This window comes from Phyllobates terribilis, unplaced genomic scaffold (assembly GCF_046119375.1).
Source record: "Phyllobates terribilis strain yellow unplaced genomic scaffold, ASM4611937v1 Scaffold_4__5_contigs__length_816908805, whole genome shotgun sequence".
In the NCBI taxonomy this organism is placed as follows: Eukaryota; Metazoa; Chordata; class Amphibia; order Anura; family Dendrobatidae; genus Phyllobates; species Phyllobates terribilis.
Window position 1 is genome coordinate 642,882,346 of NW_027362764.1, and position 19,618 is coordinate 642,901,963.

General features: G+C 41.1%; 1 protein-coding gene across 2 annotated transcripts in view; it reads left to right on the forward strand.

Annotated features, from left to right (window-relative positions):
- Positions 1 to 19,618, forward strand: part of SLCO5A1 (solute carrier organic anion transporter family member 5A1) — a 157,283-nt gene that overhangs the window by 118,280 nt on the left and 19,385 nt on the right. For both annotated transcript variants that reach the window (XM_073679417.1, XM_073679418.1), the window contains 3 exons: positions 6,639 to 6,837; positions 11,624 to 11,783; positions 14,082 to 14,323. In XM_073679417.1, coding sequence (XP_073535518.1) covers positions 6,639 to 6,837; positions 11,624 to 11,783; positions 14,082 to 14,323 — 601 coding nt within the window. The remainder of the gene's footprint in view (positions 1 to 6,638; positions 6,838 to 11,623; positions 11,784 to 14,081; positions 14,324 to 19,618) is intronic.

Sequence of the window (19,618 nt, forward strand, 5' to 3'; positions counted from 1 at the left end):
CTTGAAGAAGATATTATACAAGAATTATAATAAATTCCTGGCTCACTGACCCATCTCAAGCATTCCACTAAAGATAGGTCGTTATATTCTTTCTTTCAAGAAAGGCATCTAAATCCCTTTTAAATTAATTGAACTCTTTGAGTGCCAGGAATCTGGATGCAGTACTTGACTGTAGATATTTCATTGGAGGATCCTCCTGGAAAAGTCTGTGGCTAGGTTTAGATACTTTTTTTTAAAGTTTCCGAGGTTGATTTGATGAGCATGTCAATACAAACAAACACTAGCCCCTTACACCGCTACCATGCTTCACCAAGCACACAGATGGGGTCTGCCAGGTACAAGGAGAATAATACAGGAAAGTAAAACACATTTGCCATTTTTTTCTGGAAACCATGGTGCCTTGCCATCAGCATCCTATGGACCCTATCCCTATTGACATAGAATGGGGTCTGCCAGGTACTGCCATGTTTTCTGCTAATATTAGGTGAAGAATAATTGTTCTAACCTTCATATCTGCTGGAATCAACAATGTACAGATGCAGCATTTCTTAAAATAACAAAGATATCAGGATGCTGAAAGGTGTAGCTCAACACCTAATATACAAGTCCATTGACTTTTTTTGTGTTAAAAGGGAACCTGACAGCTAATTTGAACCACAGTCAGCATTAGTCTGACACTGGCTGTGTTATTGGAGCCGTGTATGTTTTAATGCTGGGTTGTTTCGGAGAAAACATACTTTGAAAAGTTGTCTAAGGACTATACGTCTTGGATGACTCTTCTGGGGTAGGTCCCTGGTGGCTTCTTCCTGCCCACTCACCGTGACTGGCAGGTCTTTACCTATATGTGTGTATAGGAAAAAACCTGTCAATCTAGGGGAGTAGGCAGGGATAGCCTGCCCGGTCCGGCCTCAGACTAGTCATCCGAGATGCCTAGTTCCTGGCCGGCTTTTCAAAGTATGGAGCATTTCTGAGTAAAACATACAAGGCTGCAATAATGCTGCCAGTGTCTGATTCATGCCAATTCCCCTCAAGGGCAAATTTTTGGCATTATGATATCTTTCTTGTGTGTTAGTTTAAGAAATGCTACTTCTGTAGGCTTCAGCGCTTATGCGGTGGTTTGATTGTGCCAGGTCCTCAAGATTGTGAGAACTTGTACAGAAATTCAACCTTGATATGTACTGCCAATCACATCTGCCCTTTTGATTGTTTTTGCTTTGAGACATTACTCTTCAGTGCCTACTACAGATATCTTGATTGGTATGGTACACTTGGAGGCCTTCACACCGGGTGCAACCCTTTTAAACGTTTTGGCTCCCACTCTGTCTACAATCTCCATTGACTTTACTAAACAACATCAATTTTAGAACAGTATTTGGGCATGGGCATGTACTTAGAATAGAAATGCATCCATGCAAATACTTGGATGTCATCCATAGAAACTTTTGGATATAATTGTCACCGAGAAGCGAATAGGAATAGTTATACAATGCAAACAGGACAAGATGTCTAAATATGTACAATATTTTTGTGCAGCAAATGTGTCAGAGGGATATTGTAGTTTTGACAATTTATTGCCTATCCACTGGATAGGTGATAGCTGATAGATTGGTGTAGGTCCTGCCTGATCACTGGAACATGGGTACTTTTCCCCCAAATTCCACCCTAACAAATCACCTCGGCGTTGAGCAGCTAAATGTAATGCTGGTCATGCCTGCGCACTGCCATCCTATTTGAAGAATATAACACTGTGAAAGGTGAGCTGGGCGTTATGGCCGTTCATGTGATGATCTTTAGGCGTCTCAACTAGAGACGAGCGATTAAGGCAAAATTCGAATGCGCCTGTTTGCATGGATTTTCCCAGGAAATTCGATTTTTCGGAGACCCTGACCTAGCATGTGCATATGCATGATCCTCCCATGCCAGGCCTTATCAGAGCTGGGAGTCTTGGCTCAATGTGGGAGACCCTGTGATTTCAGCATCTGAAGATGCGATGAGTACCAGATGTATGATGGGGGGAAGCAAAGGGGCCAGAGAAGTGAGCGTTGAGATAAGTATAAGGTTTTTTTTAATTATTTTTCTAAAAAAAAAAATGTTAACATTTTGATAGTCCTGTGCAGTTCAGAAAATGCTGAATCTGCTCAGAAGCTTATTACAAAAAAATCTGCACTTGTGGATTTTTGTAAAATTCCAGTTGAATGAATTTGCTCATCTGTAGTCCCAGCAGTCAGACCCACACCGATCTAACAGTGATCGCCAATTCAGTGGATACTGGATAATTTATTTAGACTCGAATACACCTTATATTCACTACTTATTCTAAATTTAAGAAAAATACTGATGCACCCAAAAATATGAGTACATCACAAAATATATCCTATGTAAAGCTGCTGAACAAAACAATTAAGACATACACTAGAGATCCTTTAAAAAAAAGGTTCATTACAATAATAAATCTCAATGAATTTATAGACATTTATGGTAAAAAGATCCAATTAAAATGGTTTATTCATAAAAATACAAAATGTATGTATAGAATACCCGCAATTTATAAAATACAAACCTCATATGTGAAATATCACCCTGACAGCCTTTTCTGCTAGACCTTATTAGAGGTGAACACATCAGTGGAACTATTCATATTCTTAACTGTTTGCAGACTTACCATAGATAGACTATAAATGTCCAAGCAGTTTGCATATTACTCTGCAGTGATGTTCTAAAACGTCACTACGTAATATAGCAGCTGCACAAGATTATTTATCTGCTGGATTCCCCATAGAGAAGGCAGAGATAGTTTATTACCATCTTTGCTTTTCCTTATAACTCTATACACAGCGGTGAACAATCGTTGTGCATACAGTATAGGAAGCAATGACAGATAAAATATAACATTTAAAATATATTTTATCATAAAAAAGTGAAAAATACGTGCATATTTCCTTTATTTGCCTCACAATATTGCCCCAAAAAAGATAAAAAGAGAGTATAAAAATAACACAAAAATTAGGCCTCATACATATTTGGTAAATTCTAAAAAGTTCATTTTGTTTTCTCATTAAAGTACACTCTGCACTCCATCTTGACTGAAAAAAATCAGAAATGTAGAAATTTTTGCAAATTTGTTAAAAAAGAAAAACTGAAATATCACAGTCATAAATATATTCAGACCCTTTGCTCAGACACTCATATTTAAGTCACATGCTGTGCATTTCCTTGTGATCCTCCTTGAGATGGTTCTACTCCTTCATTGGAGTCCAGCTGTGTTTAATTAAACTGATAGGACTTGATTTGGAAAGGCACACACCTCTCTATATAAGACCTCACAGCTCACAGTGCATGTCAGACCAAATGAGAATCATGAGCTCAAAGGAACTGCCCAAGGAGCTCAGAGACAGAATTGTGGCTAGGCACAGATCTGGCCAAGGTTACAAAAGAATTTCTGCATTACTCAAGGTTCCTAAGAACAGAGTGGCCTCCATAATCCTTAAATGGAAGAAGTTTGGGACCACCAGAAGTCTTCCTAGACCTGACCGTCCAGCCAAACTGAGTAATCATGGGAGAAGAGCCTTGGTGAGAGAGATAAAGAAGAACCCCAAGATCACTGTGGCTGAGCTCCAGAGATGCAGTAAGGAGATGGGAGAAAGTTCCATAAAGTCAACTATCACTGCAGCCCTTCACCAGTCGGGCCTTTATGGCAGAGTGGCCCGACGGAAGCCTCTCCTCAGTGCAAGACATATGACAGCCCGCATAGAGTTTGATCAAAAACACATGAACGACTTCCAGACTATGAGAAATAAGGTTCTTTGGTCTGATGAGAGGAAGATAGAACTTTTTGGTGATAATTCTAAGCGGTATGTGTGGAGAAAACCAGACACTGCTCATCACCTGCCCAATACAATCCCAACAGTGATACATGGTGGTGGCAGCATCATGCTATGGGGGTGTTTTTCAGCTGCAGGGATAGGACGACTGATTGCAATTGAAGGAAACATGAATGCAGCCAAGTACAGAGATATCCTGGATGAAAACCTCTTCCAGAGTGCTCTGGACCTCAGACTTGGCCGAAGGTTCACCTTCCAACAAGACAATGACCCTAAGCACACAGCTAAAATAACAAAGGAGTGGCTTCAGAACAACTCTGTGACCGTTCCTGACTGGCCCAGCCAGAGCCCTGACCTAAACCCAATTGAGCATCTCTGGAGAGACCTGAAAATGGCTGTCCACCAACGTTCACCCTCCAACCTGACGGAACTGGAGAGGATCTGCAAGGAAGAATGGCAGAGGATCCCCAAATCCAGGTGTGAAAAACTTGTTGCATCATTCCCAAGAAGACTCATGGCTGTACTAGCTCAAAAGGGTGCTTCTACTCAATACTGAGCAAAGGGTCTGAATACTTATGACCATGTGATATTTCAGTTTTTCTTTTTTAATAAATTTGCAAAAAAATCTACATTTCTGTTTTTTTTTCAGTCAAGATGGGGTGCAGAGTGTACTTTAATAAAAAAAAATGTACTTTTTAGAATTTACCAAATGGCTGCATTGAAACAGAGTGAAAAATTTAAAGGGGTCTGAATACTTTCCGTACCCACTGTACATCACGAAAAAAGATGCAAAAATCATTTGCATTCCTACACACACATTTTTTTACAGCTCTTTAAACCACATGTATGAAAAAAAATCCCAAAATGTGCCTTGATTTGCTTAATGAATTCCTGAGGTATGTCTAAATTTAAATATGTTTTAGCCAGGAGCCTGTTTTGTGTTATATGAAATAAAATTTGTGATATTATCATATTTTTGCTATTTATTTTGTGTATTTCTCGTGTTTGGTATGGTCTAAGGCTGGGTTTGCATATATTAGTAGCATATGGTCAGTTTTTTTTAGCTCGGACCCAGCTGATGCAAAGCTTTGCTCCACAGCTAAACTGGGGCATCCACTAATGTGCCGGATGAATAAGAATGATCCCATAGGGATCCCACTAAGGGATCGCTTACCACATCAGTTTCCCTCCAGTGGTGTTGAAACACGCTGGGGAAAACAACAAAGCTGGATGGATAAATGGAAACAAGGCCTAACATAGGGCAGCATGGTGGCTCAGTGGTTAGCCTTGCAGCGCTGGGGTCCTGGGTTCTAATCCCACCAAGGAAACATCTGCAAGGAGTTTGTATGTTCTCCCCGTGTTTGCTTGGGTTTCCTCTGGGGCTTCCGGTTTCCTCCCACTTTCCAAAGACATACTGATAGGGAAGTTTAGATTGTGAGTCCCAACAGGGAAAGTGATAATGTCTGTAAAGCACTGTGGAATTAATGGTGCTATATAAGTGAGTAAAATAAATAAATAACATACAGAAGCAGATTGAGCTCATAGCTGGTGATGTGTGGTCCACAGGATGCATGGTGGCTCAGTGTGTGACTGATTCTGGGGCCTGGGTTGTACTAGTTCCAGTTCCAGTGTCTGTGTATTTTATGTTACCTGGTCCTGGTACTGTTTTTGAATTTGAACTACAAAAGCATGAAGGGTCTCCTTGTAGTTAGCCTAATTTTCTGACACTACTGCTAAGTGACAATGCTGTAGCGACCAGTATGTAAGTCAAATTTGCATTATTATTTTTTTTTGTGCATGTTATGCATAAAAAATGTACAGTATATTCCACTACCTATTGATGAGGTTGGCTCTTGTTTTATCTCTGTCTGAAAAATTGCTCCAGAGTGCCAGCCAATATGAGTGTCCCATCTGTTTAACTTTATGTCAACTGCCCATTGTCAAGTATAGTCTGTATAATCTCAGCAGTTGTCTCTCTGCCTGTACACAGACATAACAGAAAGGCAATTGGACAATGCAGGCACAATTTATGCCGGGGATATGTAGAAGAGAAAGTTCTAACACCTACAGTGCTGGCAGAATGCTGATGAAAAGAAACCGCTACTACTCAAACAGGATAGATCACAAGTAGTGTTGAGCGAACGATCCTCGGATAATGGGTTATCCGAGTGTGCTCGGGTGCTAATAGAGTATCTTTGGCGTGCTCTAAAATTATGTTCGCGTAGCTTCGGCTGCATGTCTCACGACTCTTGGATGGCTGCACCACATACAGGGATTGCCTGTTTGTTAGGTAATCCCTGCATGTGTTGTGGCTGTCTTAACAGCCGCGAGATATGCTGCTGCGGCTAATCGAACATAATTTTGGAGCACGCCGAAGATACTACCGAGCATGCTCAGATAACCCATTCTCCGAGCACGTTCTCTCAACACTAATCACAAGCTAAGAGCATGAGAGTCAGAACTGTTTCTGGACATATTACACTAATATTAGACAATATAAAACTAAGAAGAAATAACAAACAACTGATATAAGCGGATGATATAAGCTGAGCAAAAATAATATTTTGTGCTTCTTTAATTTAGGGGAAATTCACTTTCATTTCTTGCTCAATCGAATCATCTTCATTATTTTTAATTCAATCAGCCTAAGCGTCATCCTGCATTACTACAGCTTACAGCTCTGTGTCCAGAGTAGTAAAACTTATCAATGCACATTACATATATTATAATGAACGATGCTGTGTGAGCAGAGAACTATCAGATTTAAATCGGGAGATAACAGAAAATGATGATGATCTATTATTTTTCTGTTCTTAGGCCTTATCATTGTCCCAAGTGCTGGTGTGGGGATTGTGCTTGGTGGCTACATCATCAAGAAGCTGAAACTAAGTGCACGGGAATCCGCCAAACTGGCCATGATCTGCAGCGGCGTCTCCTTGCTCTGCTTTTCCACCCTTTTCATTGTGGGATGTGAAAGTATCAATCTTGGTGGAATCAATATACCTTACACTACCGGGTAAGTATGCAGAAAATGTAATTGTATCGGAGACGATTTATTGTGGTGACAGACAGTGCTGCCGATGACACTACCATAGTCAGTACCCTGACAGCCAGCGCTGTATTTATAGTTAGTGCTGCCAAAATCACCGAGATCTGCACTTTTACTGGGAGTCTCCTGAATGATTCCCTAGATGTTGGCAGGTATGGTATTCATTTAAAGGAGTTGTCTGAAATTATTATTATTTTTTTTTATATTATAGCAGGGAATTATATGAAATTCTTACCAGTTAAATATCCTCCAGCTCCATCACCACAACTGGAGTGGTCCTAGATGGTCAATGTTAACTGTACTGCAATGGTCACGTAGCGTGAAGGTAAAAAAAAAGACCCTGCAGCAGAGAGTTCATGTAGGTAGTCTGTGACTGCCACACCAGAACCTTGAAAACCTCCTACCTGCTGGCATTCCCGATGCCTCTTCTGATGGCTTGGCATAATGTTATGGGTGGTTTGTGCCACAATAATGGCGAAGCAGGGTCTACTAATCAGACAAAGTGCCAGGGATTACCACAAGTAGGAGGAGGATTGCAAGACTCTGGACTGACGACCATTGACTACATATGTGACCGCTGAGCCAGGATCCAACAAATCATTTCCTGTACCATAGCATTCATCCACCTGTCTACCAAAGCCAATCAGTGACGTCAGCAGTGATGCCTGTACGTACGACTGGCTGCAGCGGTCATGTGAATGCATGTGACACGACTTCTGCAGCACAGTAAACAAAAACTGTGGCTATCACTGGAATAGCAGAGTGGGAATGGCAGTGTGTATTTTATACTTAAATAAATAAATGCTACCTACAGTACACAGATAGCAACAAATGTACACTATATATAACCTTATATATAATTATTAGTGTTGAGCGAACGTGCACGGATAACGTGTTATCTGAGCATGCTCGGGTCTTATCTGAGTATTTTCAGCGTGCTTGGCTAATATGTTTTCTTCCCTGCAGCTGCATGTTTTGCAGCGGTAGACTGACGCAACACATGCAGGGATTGGCTAACAATCAGGCAATCCCCACATGTGTTCTGTCTGTCTACCACTGCAAAACATGCAGCCGAAGGGAGTCAAACATGTTTGGGTGTGAGGGACACTCTTGCTCAGCAACTTTCCCCTGTGATATCCGTATGCTCTAATACAGCATTAGAACTAGAGTTGTCTTATTGAGCAAACGCTTTAAAGAAGCACTCCTCCTCCTCCTCCCATCAAAGTTTTTATCCTCTTAACATTTTGCAGTCATATTATATAGCACTCTGTACTTAGGCTGCGTGCCCACTATGCGTTTTTCAAGCGTTTTTGCCGCGGAATTTTTGCAGCGAAAACGCTTAAAAAATGCTTGGTAATACGTGCCTCATGGTCCCCAATGATAATCCGCATGTGCTGTGCACATGCTGCGGAAATTTCCGCTGCGGATTATCATTGCGGAAAAATCTGCAGCATGTCCATTAATTTTGCGGACACGCAGTGTAATCGCCGCCATTGACTTGCATTGGACCACGTGACATCCGCATCACTGCATCTGCACATGCGGATATCACACGGTTTAATGTGCGGATGGTACCCAGGTCTGGAGGAGAGGAGACTCTCATCCAGACCTGGGTACCATAGAACCTGTTAAAAAAAGAATTTAAAATAAAAAATAAAGATTATACTTACCTTCCGATGTCCTCCCGGTGTTTTCTCCGCTGTGTCTGGTCTGCTGTATGGGTCGCGTTGTTGTGAAGGACCTGCCATGACGTCATTGAGTCATGTGACCTGACACATGACTCAATGACGTCACCGCAGGTCCTTCATAACACCGCGAGCAGTGCAAGACACCGGATGCGGTGGAGAAAACATCAGGAGGACATCGGAAGGTAAGTATAATCTTTATTTTTTACCATTCTTATTCTTTCTTTTTTAACTAACTTGGTCACACTACTATAAATCCATGCCGGTTGCATGGATTTATATAGTGTGGACAAGTTGTCAAGCACTTTTCCAAGTGATTCTAAAATCGCTTGGAAAAGCGCTTGATAACCCGAATGCAGAAATGCATGCAAAGACGCTTGACAAACGCTTCTACCTGGTGGGAAAAACACATATAAAAACCGCATGCGTTTTTCCTGCCAGGGAGAAGCGGAAAAAATATGCAGCATTTCTGCATCGTGGGCACATAGCCTTACTATTGCACATTTTGCCTTTCTACCCAGTTAATTCTTCTGTTTTCTCTTTGCTCTATGTAGAAACAGGAAGTCTCTTTTTCCTGCAGAAATCATTCCTCTCTTCAACTCCTGCCCCAGCTGCTTCCTCCTCCCCCTGCCAAAGACTTTTGCAGTGACTTATGACTCATACAGGGAAAATTGACCTCCTATTTCTACTTAGAGCTTAGAAGTATTCAGCTAGTCAGTTTTTAATCACGTGATGTCGTAGACCTAATGGAAAACAGAAGAATTAACTGAGTAGAAAGACAAAGTTAGCAATTGTAAGTACACAGTGCTATATAATATGATGATTGCAATATGTATGTAATCTACTGCTGTATGTCATCACTCTAGATGGGAATAACCCTTTATTACTACATTTCTCCTGCAATGATGGGTTGGATTTCAAGAACTGCATTAACGTAATTTTATCAATGACGGTAAAATATATAAATTGAGATGTGCAGCAGATGTGTCCATATAACATCCCTGAGCTGGTGTAGCATAGCACTATTGGGAATACTGGGAATACCTTGGCCGACTAGTCAAACACTTACCTTTGGAACTGTCCTAACAAAACTATGAATACAAATTCATTAGCAACCGCTCATAGACTATAATACAAATCCATGTGCGTTTGTCAGGGAAATGTCAGACTTCCTTCACATATGAAGCATTAATGGCTTTGTGAGTGTAGGTCTGTGTCTGAAGCTCTCGGGGCTCTGACAGCTCTAATCCACCTCGTAGGATGATGGTGCAGTCCTGACATTGCTCTTTACTTGTGATCTCTTTATCCAGTTCTGCACATAATAGTTTAACAATCTAGATACAGTTATGGCTGTTTCTTTTAGAAAGATGAGTGACAAGCGATATAGTCAGCATTACATCCCAGTGACACTTCTCCGACATTTGTAGTAGTGGTGTATTTAGGGTAGGAGGATAGCAGAACATGTATCGTAGGTACTAGATACTTGGGGATGGAGCACCAACATGCCTCTCTGCTTGATCCGGGTATTTAGATATGAACCTAGGACAAAAAAGGGATGAAAAGCTTAGCTGCTTCTTGGGGTGCATAACAAGGAAACAAGGAAAGCTAGGTCTAAACCCCATAGTAACACAATTTCTAGGACTGTCTAAAATTTATTGAATGGATCCTAGCAAATTAGGGTAGTTCCCGGTCCAAAAAGGGTGCAGGTTTACACAAATCTAACAGTGGGCGGTTTTGTCTAGTTTTGCCAATTTTGGGAAGGGGAACTTAAATTTTCCTAGTTTAACAGCTTAGATTGTTAAAGGGGTTGTCCACAACATAAAAGGCCCTGTATAAATAACTATTTTTAAGCCTTGACCACTCTTGTGATTTGCTTTATTTGAAAATTCCCTACTATTCTCCGTACGCTTCTAATCTCTATGTGTATTTTTATTACTTTTCTTCCTGTGATGTTTTGTTTGAGGGGTGTCTACAAGAATTGTCATCAGGAGGCTGGCCCTGCAGTCACTTCCCCACAGCTTTTTATCACTCTCCATCTAAGAGGACGTCATCAGGGGACAGCGCTGCAGTCACTTACCACTGCTTCTTTCACCACCGTCCCCTGATGACATGCAGAATTAATTGCAGTGACAGAGGCAGAGAGAAGTGACGCAGCACCACGACTTCTATCACCGCCGCCCGCAGCTTCTGTGCCCACTGTCACACAGCTTTTTTTCTCCTCTACCTTTTTCACTGAAATGAGATTTCATCAGTGAGGGTGATAGAAGCAGTGTGAGTGAGATGCCAGTGCCACCCCTTGATGATGATTCTTTTCAGAGTGGTGAAAGAAGCTGTGGGGTGGCGCAGTTGTCACTTACTTATATCACTGGCCCTTTTTGACATCTTGTTTCAGTACAAAGTGGAGGCGGGGGCAGAATCAATGTGGTGACGGGCACAGAAACTAAAGGGTGCAGGTGACAAAAGAAGTGTGATGGCAGTGATAGAAGATGCGGCACCGTGGTCACTTCTTTCTGCCTCCTTCACCGTGATTGATTCCGGATGTCATCAGGGGACGGCGGTGAAAGAAGCTGTGACAAGTGACCTCAGTGCCGCCCCCTGATGACGACCTGTTTCAGTGGGGGTTATACAAGCAGCAGGGAAGTGGCTTCAGTGCCATCTCTTGTTTGAGACTTCACACAAATTAAATTTAACAGGAAGTAAAGCAAAAACACACACATAGGGATTGGCTGAATGTGGAGAATAGTAGGGAATTTTCAAAAAAAGAAAAGTGGTTAGGTCTTAAAAATAGATCATTTTATAAGGCCTTTTTAGTATAGGACAGCCCCTTTAATAAATATGCAACTCATTTAGACAACTCATGGTTTTACATTTACAGCGAATGTGCTATTATTTTTTAAATTGTATGGAGAAATGCTAATCACTTTTGCATTTGTTACTAAGGAGAACAAGAACTTGTAGCTCCACAATTGCTGGAACTCCATAAGTTCTCAAGATCCTTTATAATGAACCTTATGGTAAGTGATTTAATGCAACCTGTTAAGTAACTTTGTAATTTATCTCTTGTGCAGCCCCACACTAACGATGTCACACAGGAATCTAACAGGTGGCTGTAATGTTAACTGCGGTTGTAAAATTCATGAATACGAGCCAGTGTGTGGATCAGATGGAATTACATACTTCAATCCTTGTCTTGCTGGATGCATCAATGTGCGAAATCAAAGCATTGCTGTAAGTACAAAATGTTACCTACTAGGACAGACGCATTTTTGGAATATTGGCCAAGACTGTACCTTTACCCTGCATTTACAACACAATTAAAGTATCCTTCTTCGTGCAGGTGTAGACGATTGTATTATTGGTTCAAGAGGGATCCGAAAAAACATCGGATCGCACCCGTGACCAGTGTTAGTCTATGGGGCTGTGCACATGTCCGATATTAAAAATTGCTGCATGCCCGAGTTTGATCCGATATTCGGATCATACTCAGCCATGCAAGTCAATGAGTGCATGGAAAACATCGGGCTGCACTCGGATGACATCCTCATCTTCTGTAACAGAGTCTCAACAGCAAAAAAATGGTAGTGTTCCATGTTGCAATGACTGTCACCTCTGAAACGGGAATGACTCACATCCTAAATGTGATTCTGGGAAGCAGGATTGTCAGTATGATATAGCAATCTCCAAACTGAGATGTGATCTCTGTGCGCAGAGTGCAGATCTATGGCATGCTGGCATTCCAGTCTCTCAAATCTGAACCACGGCAACTTGAGCAGCCTGTGAACCACCAGTTATTGTTTCCTCTATGTCTGATCGTCTTGCTGCAGGTTTATGTACTTCTTCTGCTTGACTTATTTTGTTATGTGTCTGATTACTGAACGATGCCGTGTGTCAGAACCTGCCATGTCAGTTGCATATACTGCATCTAAATAATATATTCCTAGTTAATCAGGGTCTGGTTGCTACAGTTAACTTAATTTTGATCAATATTATAATTACTTTATATTTGTATCGCTTATTATTGAGCAGATATAAGTCTGTTGGCTAACTGCTCCTGGTAATCTGTGTTACGATAGGGCTTATTGTAACATGTATTCGTGCCGTTAGGAGCTAATCAAAACTCTCTAATTAACTGTTTTTTATAAAGTTCATAAAAAGCAGTAAATCATACTGCTTACGTTACTACTTAAGTATATACAGTTAGTGTACCTTGGTCAATATGATGTCCCCACAGCTCCCTCCAGACAGTATGATGCCCCTAAAGCCCACCAGACCATATGAGGCCTCCACACATAATAGGATGCCCCCACAACCCACTACACATGATATGATGCTACTAGTCACCCCCACACAGTATGATGCCCCCACAGCTCCCCACACAGAATGATGCTCCCACTGACCCTCCCACACAGTATGATTCCCTCAGTCACCCCCACACAGTATGATGAGCCCACAGCTTCCCATACAGTATAATACACTTTTTGCCCCTGAAACACAGTATGATACCTCCATAGTTCCCACACACAGAATGATGATAACACAACTCTACCAACACAAAATATAATACCCTAAAAACACCCACACACAAGATAATTACCCCATAGCATTATTCTTCCACAGCACGCCACACACAGTATGATGCCCCTCAACTCTCACAGTATCATGCATTCCCAGCCACTTCCACACAATATAATGACCCCACAGTTCTCCCCACATACAGTATGATTCACCCATACAGTATAATTTGCCCTCTGCCATCCACATAGTATGATTCTACCACTGCCCCCCACACACAGTACGATCACCTCACAGCCACCCACATACAGTATGATACCATCACTCCCATACACAGTATGATTCCCTCACAGTTCTCCACACAGTATGATGTCCCCCCATCGCCCCATACACAGTATGATGTCCCCACAACCATATAAATACCCCCACTGCCTCACACACAGTATAATACACTCACTGCCCCACACAAATTATGATTCCTCCACTACCCCACGCAAATTATGATGCCCTCACATATTTCCATAGACAGTATGATTCCCCGAGAGTCCCCCACACAGTATTATGTTGTGACATCCCTTACATATAGTATGATACCTCCACAGCTCTTTACACAGTATGATGCCCACACAGTTCCCCACTCAATATGATACCCCCTACCCAGTATGATACGTCGCTGCCCATCTCAGCAGCACTGTAGATGTGGGCAAATTAATAGATTAGTATAATGTTTTTATTTATTTTAGCACATTCTCTCATTTTAAGTATGGTATTTTTTATATATATAACTTTGATATTATTTCATATTAAAAAGACACCCAAAGCTTTGGCAATAACACCCGCATATTTTGATGCAACCCTACACTTTTCACCACAATTTGATAAGTTTGTATGTGACCGAAAATTTCCTTTGAAGGAAATGATAACATATTTGTCATGATCTTTTAATTTTTCAGCACTGTGACTCAAATATTCTTAGTACATACAGAAATAATGGTGCATGTGCTTCTGTCATAGGTGAAGAACTATACTGAATGTGCTTGTGTCCAGAGTCGACAGGTTATCACTACACCCACAGTCGGTCAACGCAGCCAACTCCGAGTGGTCATTGTCAAGACTTATCTAAATGAAAACGGCTACGCTGTATCAGGAAAATGTGATCGAACTTGCAACACACTCATTCCATTCTTGATATTCCTCTTCATTGTTACTCTTATCACAGCATGTGCACAACCCTCGGCCATCATAGTGACTCTCAGGTGAGAAGGAGACGTATGTACTCAGAAAATACATATGGTTGTGTGCACATTGGGGCTGATTTATCAAAGTGTTTGCGCCAGTTTTCTGGTGTAAAACACTTTGAAAAGAAAACCACTTTGTTGTGTCCTCGCCATTCTGGGTTGCTAACTGTCAAGAAATTCCAGGACAGTCCGTAAAAATTGGTCACTTTTTTGCCCTGTCCGTAAAAAAAATGTAAGGCGTCCGTGATTTCTTTGAAGCTGAAGAAACGTATGCAAATTATTTTGACTGTCCGCTAAAAATATTGTCTGTCCATGATTTTTTCAAAAGCTGTGTTGAAAAAATAAAAAGTCGCCCAGTGAAAAATACCGAATGATGCCAGGGAGAATAAAGTTAATTTTCTCCCTGCAGTGTTTGGCACCGGGCAGGTTAGTAACGCTATTAGCCTACAGAGTAACCCCATATCTGCAGGTTAATAGCGTTTTTCCTGGTGACAGGTTCCCTTTAATTCATGGACTTCTATGGTTTCATTTCTTTTCCTGTGTGGATTGGATGAGTTGTTTTCAGCATCTGGTGAGAATTTCATATCTTTAGCACCTTTATAATATATTTACTTAGAAAGTTGGTGACTTCTTCAATACTTATTTCACCCGTTGTGTATATATACAGCGGCTTGCGAAAGTATTCGTCCCCTTGGCATATTGCGTGTTTTGCTACCTCACAACCTGGAATTTCACAGTTTTTTTTGAGGGTTTGCATCAGTTCACGTAAAAAACAAGCCTACAAATCTGAACATTTGGTTTTCTTTTTATTGTGAAGCGAACAACAAATAGTACAAAATAGCTAAAAACTTTAATGAGCATAACTATTCACCCCCCTAAAGTCAGTACTTTGTAGATCCTCCTTTTGCCGCAATTACAGCTGCAAATTGCTTTAGATAAGTCTCTATGAGCTTTCCACATCTCGCCATTGAGAGTTTTGCCTATTCCTCAAGGCAAAACTGCTCCAGCTCCTTCAAGTTAGATGGTTTCCTCTGGTGAACAGCAATCTTCAAGTCTGACCACAGATTCTCAGTTGGATTAAGGTCTGGGCTTTGACTAGGCCACTCCAAAATATTTACATGTTTCTCCTTAAACCACTCAAGTGTTGCTTTAGCAGCATGCTTTGGGTCATTGTCTTGTTGGAAGGTGAACCTGCGTCCCAGTCTCAAATCAGACAGACTGAAACAGGTTTTGTTCAAGAATATCCCTGTATTTCACACCATCCATCTTTGACTTCCACACGGCGTGATGCTGCCACCACCATGTTTCACTGTGGGGGTGGTGTTCTTGGGGTGATGAGCTGTGCTGGTTTGGTGCCAGACATAGCGTTTACCTTGGTGGCCAAAAGGTTCAATTTTGGTCTCATCTGATGACAGCACCTTCCTCCATACATTTGGGAAGTCTCCCACATGTCTTTTGGCAAACTCAAAACGAGCCTTACAATTTTTATGTGTAAGTAAAGGCTTTTTTCTGTCCATTCTGCCATAAAAGCCACCTCTAGGCAGTATACAACTTATTGTGGTCGTATGGACATATACTCCAGTCTCTGCTTGGGAACTTTGCAGCTCCTTCAGGGTTACCGTTGATCTCTGTGCTGTCTTTTTGATTAATGCACTCCTTGCCCGGGCTGAGAGTTTTGGTGGGCGGCCCTCTCTTGACAGGTTTGTTGTGGTACCAAGTTCTTTCCATTTGATGATAATGGATTTGATGGTGCTCGGGGGATCCTCAGAGATTGGGATATTTTTTAACCCTTTTACAGCCTGTGCCATATTTGTACGCGAAAGGCTGTAACCCACGGTTCAGTGAGGGCTCCGGCGCTGAGCTCTCACTGAACCGGGCACATGTCAGCTGATTCTTACAGCTGACATGTGCCCGCAACAGCCGCGGGTGGAATCGCGATCCACCCGCGGCTGTTAACATGTTAAATGCCGCTGTCAATCTCTGACAGCGGCATTTAACATCGCCGCGCCGGAAGCGCGTCACTTACCCCGCCCATCAGTGACCCCGTCACGTGATCGCGGGTGACCGATGCGTGGGCATGACAACCCTGGGTCTGCAGCAGACTCCAGTGGTTGTCATGAGCTGATCGCTATGAGCGCCACCTAGTGGTCGGCGCTCATAGCGCAGGACTATTTCTGCTACATAGGGGTGATTTGCTGATCACCTCTATGTAGCAGAGGTGATCAGAGAAGTGCTGCTTCTAGTCTCCTATGGAGACTATAGAAGCAAGCATAAAGTGAAAAAAAAATGTTTTTAAAAATATTAAAAAAATATAAAAGTTTAAATCGCCCCCCTTTCGCCCTATTCAAAATAAAATAATAATAAAAAAAAACACATACACATATTTGGTATCGCCGCGTTCAGAATCGCCCGATCTATCAATATAAAAAAAGAATTAATCCGATTGCTAAACGGCATAACGAGAAAAAAATTCTAAACGCCAGAATTACGTTTTTTGGTCGCCTCAACATTGCAATAAAATGCAATAACGGGCGATCAAAACATCTGATCTACCCCAAAATGGTATCAATAAAAACTTCAGCTCGGCGCGCAAAAAATAAGCCCTCACCCGGCCCCAGATCCCAAAAAGTGGAGACGCTACGGGTCTTGGAAAATAGCGCCATTTTTTTTTATTTAGCAAACTTTGGAATTTTTTTTCACCACTTAAATAAAAAAGAACCTATACATGTTTGGTATCTACGAACTCGTAATGACCTGGAGAATAATAATGGCAGGTCAGTTTTAGCATTCAGTGAACGTGGTAAAAAAATAAAAAAAAACATCCGTGGTATTGCACTTTTTTTGCAATTTCACCGCACTTGAAATTTTTTTCCCATTTTCCCATACATGATATGGTAAAACTAGTAATGGCTTTGAAAAGTACAACTCGTCCCTCAAAAAATAAGCCCTCACACAGCCATATTGACCAAAAAATAAAAATGCTATGGCTCTGGGAACAAGGGGAGCAAAAAACGAAAATGCAAAAACGGAAAATCTCAGGGTTGCGAAGGGGTTAATAACCAAACCCTGAGTTGTACTTCTCAACAACTTTGACCCTGACTTATTTGGAGATCTCCTTGGTCTTCATGGTGTTGTTTGGTTAGTGGTGCCTCTAGCTTAATGGTGTTGCAGCCTCTGTGGCCTTTCAGAAAAGGTAAAGTGTATATACTGACAGACCATGTGATACTGAGATTGCACACAGGGGGACTTCCTGTCACTAACCATGTGACTTATTAAGGGAATTGCTTGCACCGGAAATTTTTAGAGGTGAATACATATGCCAATTTTTATTTATTTGATCGCATAAATTTAATTTATGCCTATATTTTTCTCCTTTCACTTCACCAACTTAGGCTATTTAGTGCTGATGGATCACACGCAAATCAGATACCAAAAATATTTAAAACAGGTTGTAATGTAACAAAATAGGTAAAAAGCCAACGGGGTGAATACTTTCACAAGCCACTGTACAAAAGTTTTAGGCAAGTGTAGAAAAAAAGGTTTCATAGTAAGAATGCTTTCACAAATAAAAGTGTTAACAGTTTATTTTTATCAATGAACCAAGTGGAAAGTGGGTGAATAAAACAGAAATCTAAATCAAATCAATGTTTGTTGTGACTGCCCTCTGCCTTCAACACATTATCAGTTCTTCTAGGTACATCTGCATACAACTTTTGAAGGAACTCGGCTTGGAAGTTGTTCTAAATATCTTGCAGAACTAGCCACAGATCTGTAGGCCTTCACAAATCCTTCTATCTTTATGTAATCCTAGATAGACTCAGTAATGTTGAGATCTGTGGAGACTATTTCATAATTTTCAGGACTCCTTGTCCTTCTTTATGCTGAAGATAGTTATTAATGAAATTGGCTGTATGTTTGGGGTCATTGTCCTGCTGCTGAATATATTTGGAGCCAATCAGACGCCTCCCTGATGGTACTATATGATGGATAAGTATCTACCTGTATTTCTCAGCATTGAAAGCACGAAGAAAAGGGCAATGTTGAGAAGCATAGACGCAGTGGTCAGCCAAGGAAACGTAGTGCAGCAAATGAAAGACACATCATGCTTACTTTCCTTTGAAAACCACCACCAAGATCTGTGGTTAGTTCTCCATGATATTTGGAACAACCTTCCTGCTGAGTTCCTTCAAATACTGTGTGCAAATATACCAAGGAGAATTAATGCTTTGATGCTGTTTTGAAGGCAAAGGGTGGTCACTAGTGTTGAGCGAGTATGTATCATTAACTCTTTTGGCGAACACGCTTGAGTGCTCGCCGAGTATTTTGGCATGCTCGGCGTTTCATTCACTGTCGCCGCGCCTGCAAGTGCCTGTTAGACAGCTGTGACACATGCAGAGATTGCTTGTTCGAGTGTGCTCGCCGAAAGAGTTAATGGTACAAACTCGCTCAACACTAGTGGTCACACCAAATATTGATTTGATTTAGATTTTTCTTATGTTCATACACTTTGCATTATTTTAATTGATAGAATTAAACCATTACCACTTCTATTTTTGTAAGCATTTTTGCAGCATTTCCACACCTAGTTAAAGCTTTTGCAAAGTACTTTGCAGATGTACTTGGAATCATTGTCCTTTGTATGACCCACTTTCAGCCTAGCTGTAGACTTTGGATAGATGGCCTCACATTTGAGTCTAGAATACTTTAGTATAGAGAAGAGTTCATGGCATGGTCGACTCAATGATTGCAAGGTGCCCAGGTCCTTTGACTGAAAAATAAGCCCACATCATCACCCCTTCACCTGTTCAACTGAACAGTTCGTAAGAAATTTCTGTACTGATATGTTGTGTTTTGTTTATGACAAATGTGGCGCATGATATTATGGCCAAACATCTCCACTTTGTTTCAGAAGTCTTGTTGGTTTTTCAGATGCAACTTCACAAACTTGAGCCGTGCTGCCATTTTCTTTTTAGAAAAAAGAGGTTTTTATTCTTGGCAATCCTTCCAAACAAGCCATACGTGTTCAGTTTTTTTTTATAATTATACTGTCATCAATTTGAACATTTACCGTTCTAACTTAGGCCTTTGGAATCTGAGCTGTATCTCTTGGGTTTTTGCAGTTTTCTTTGAACACTACACGGTTTGACCTTAAATGTTTTCCAGTTGTGAATGATATTTCTTACTGCAGAATGATAGACTCTAAATTGTTTATATTGTTTTGAAATAACGTTATAACCCTTCCCAGAATAATGGGTAGCAGCAAATGCTTCTATGGATCTTTGCTGATGTCTTCCCTCCTTGGTTTTGTGTTAA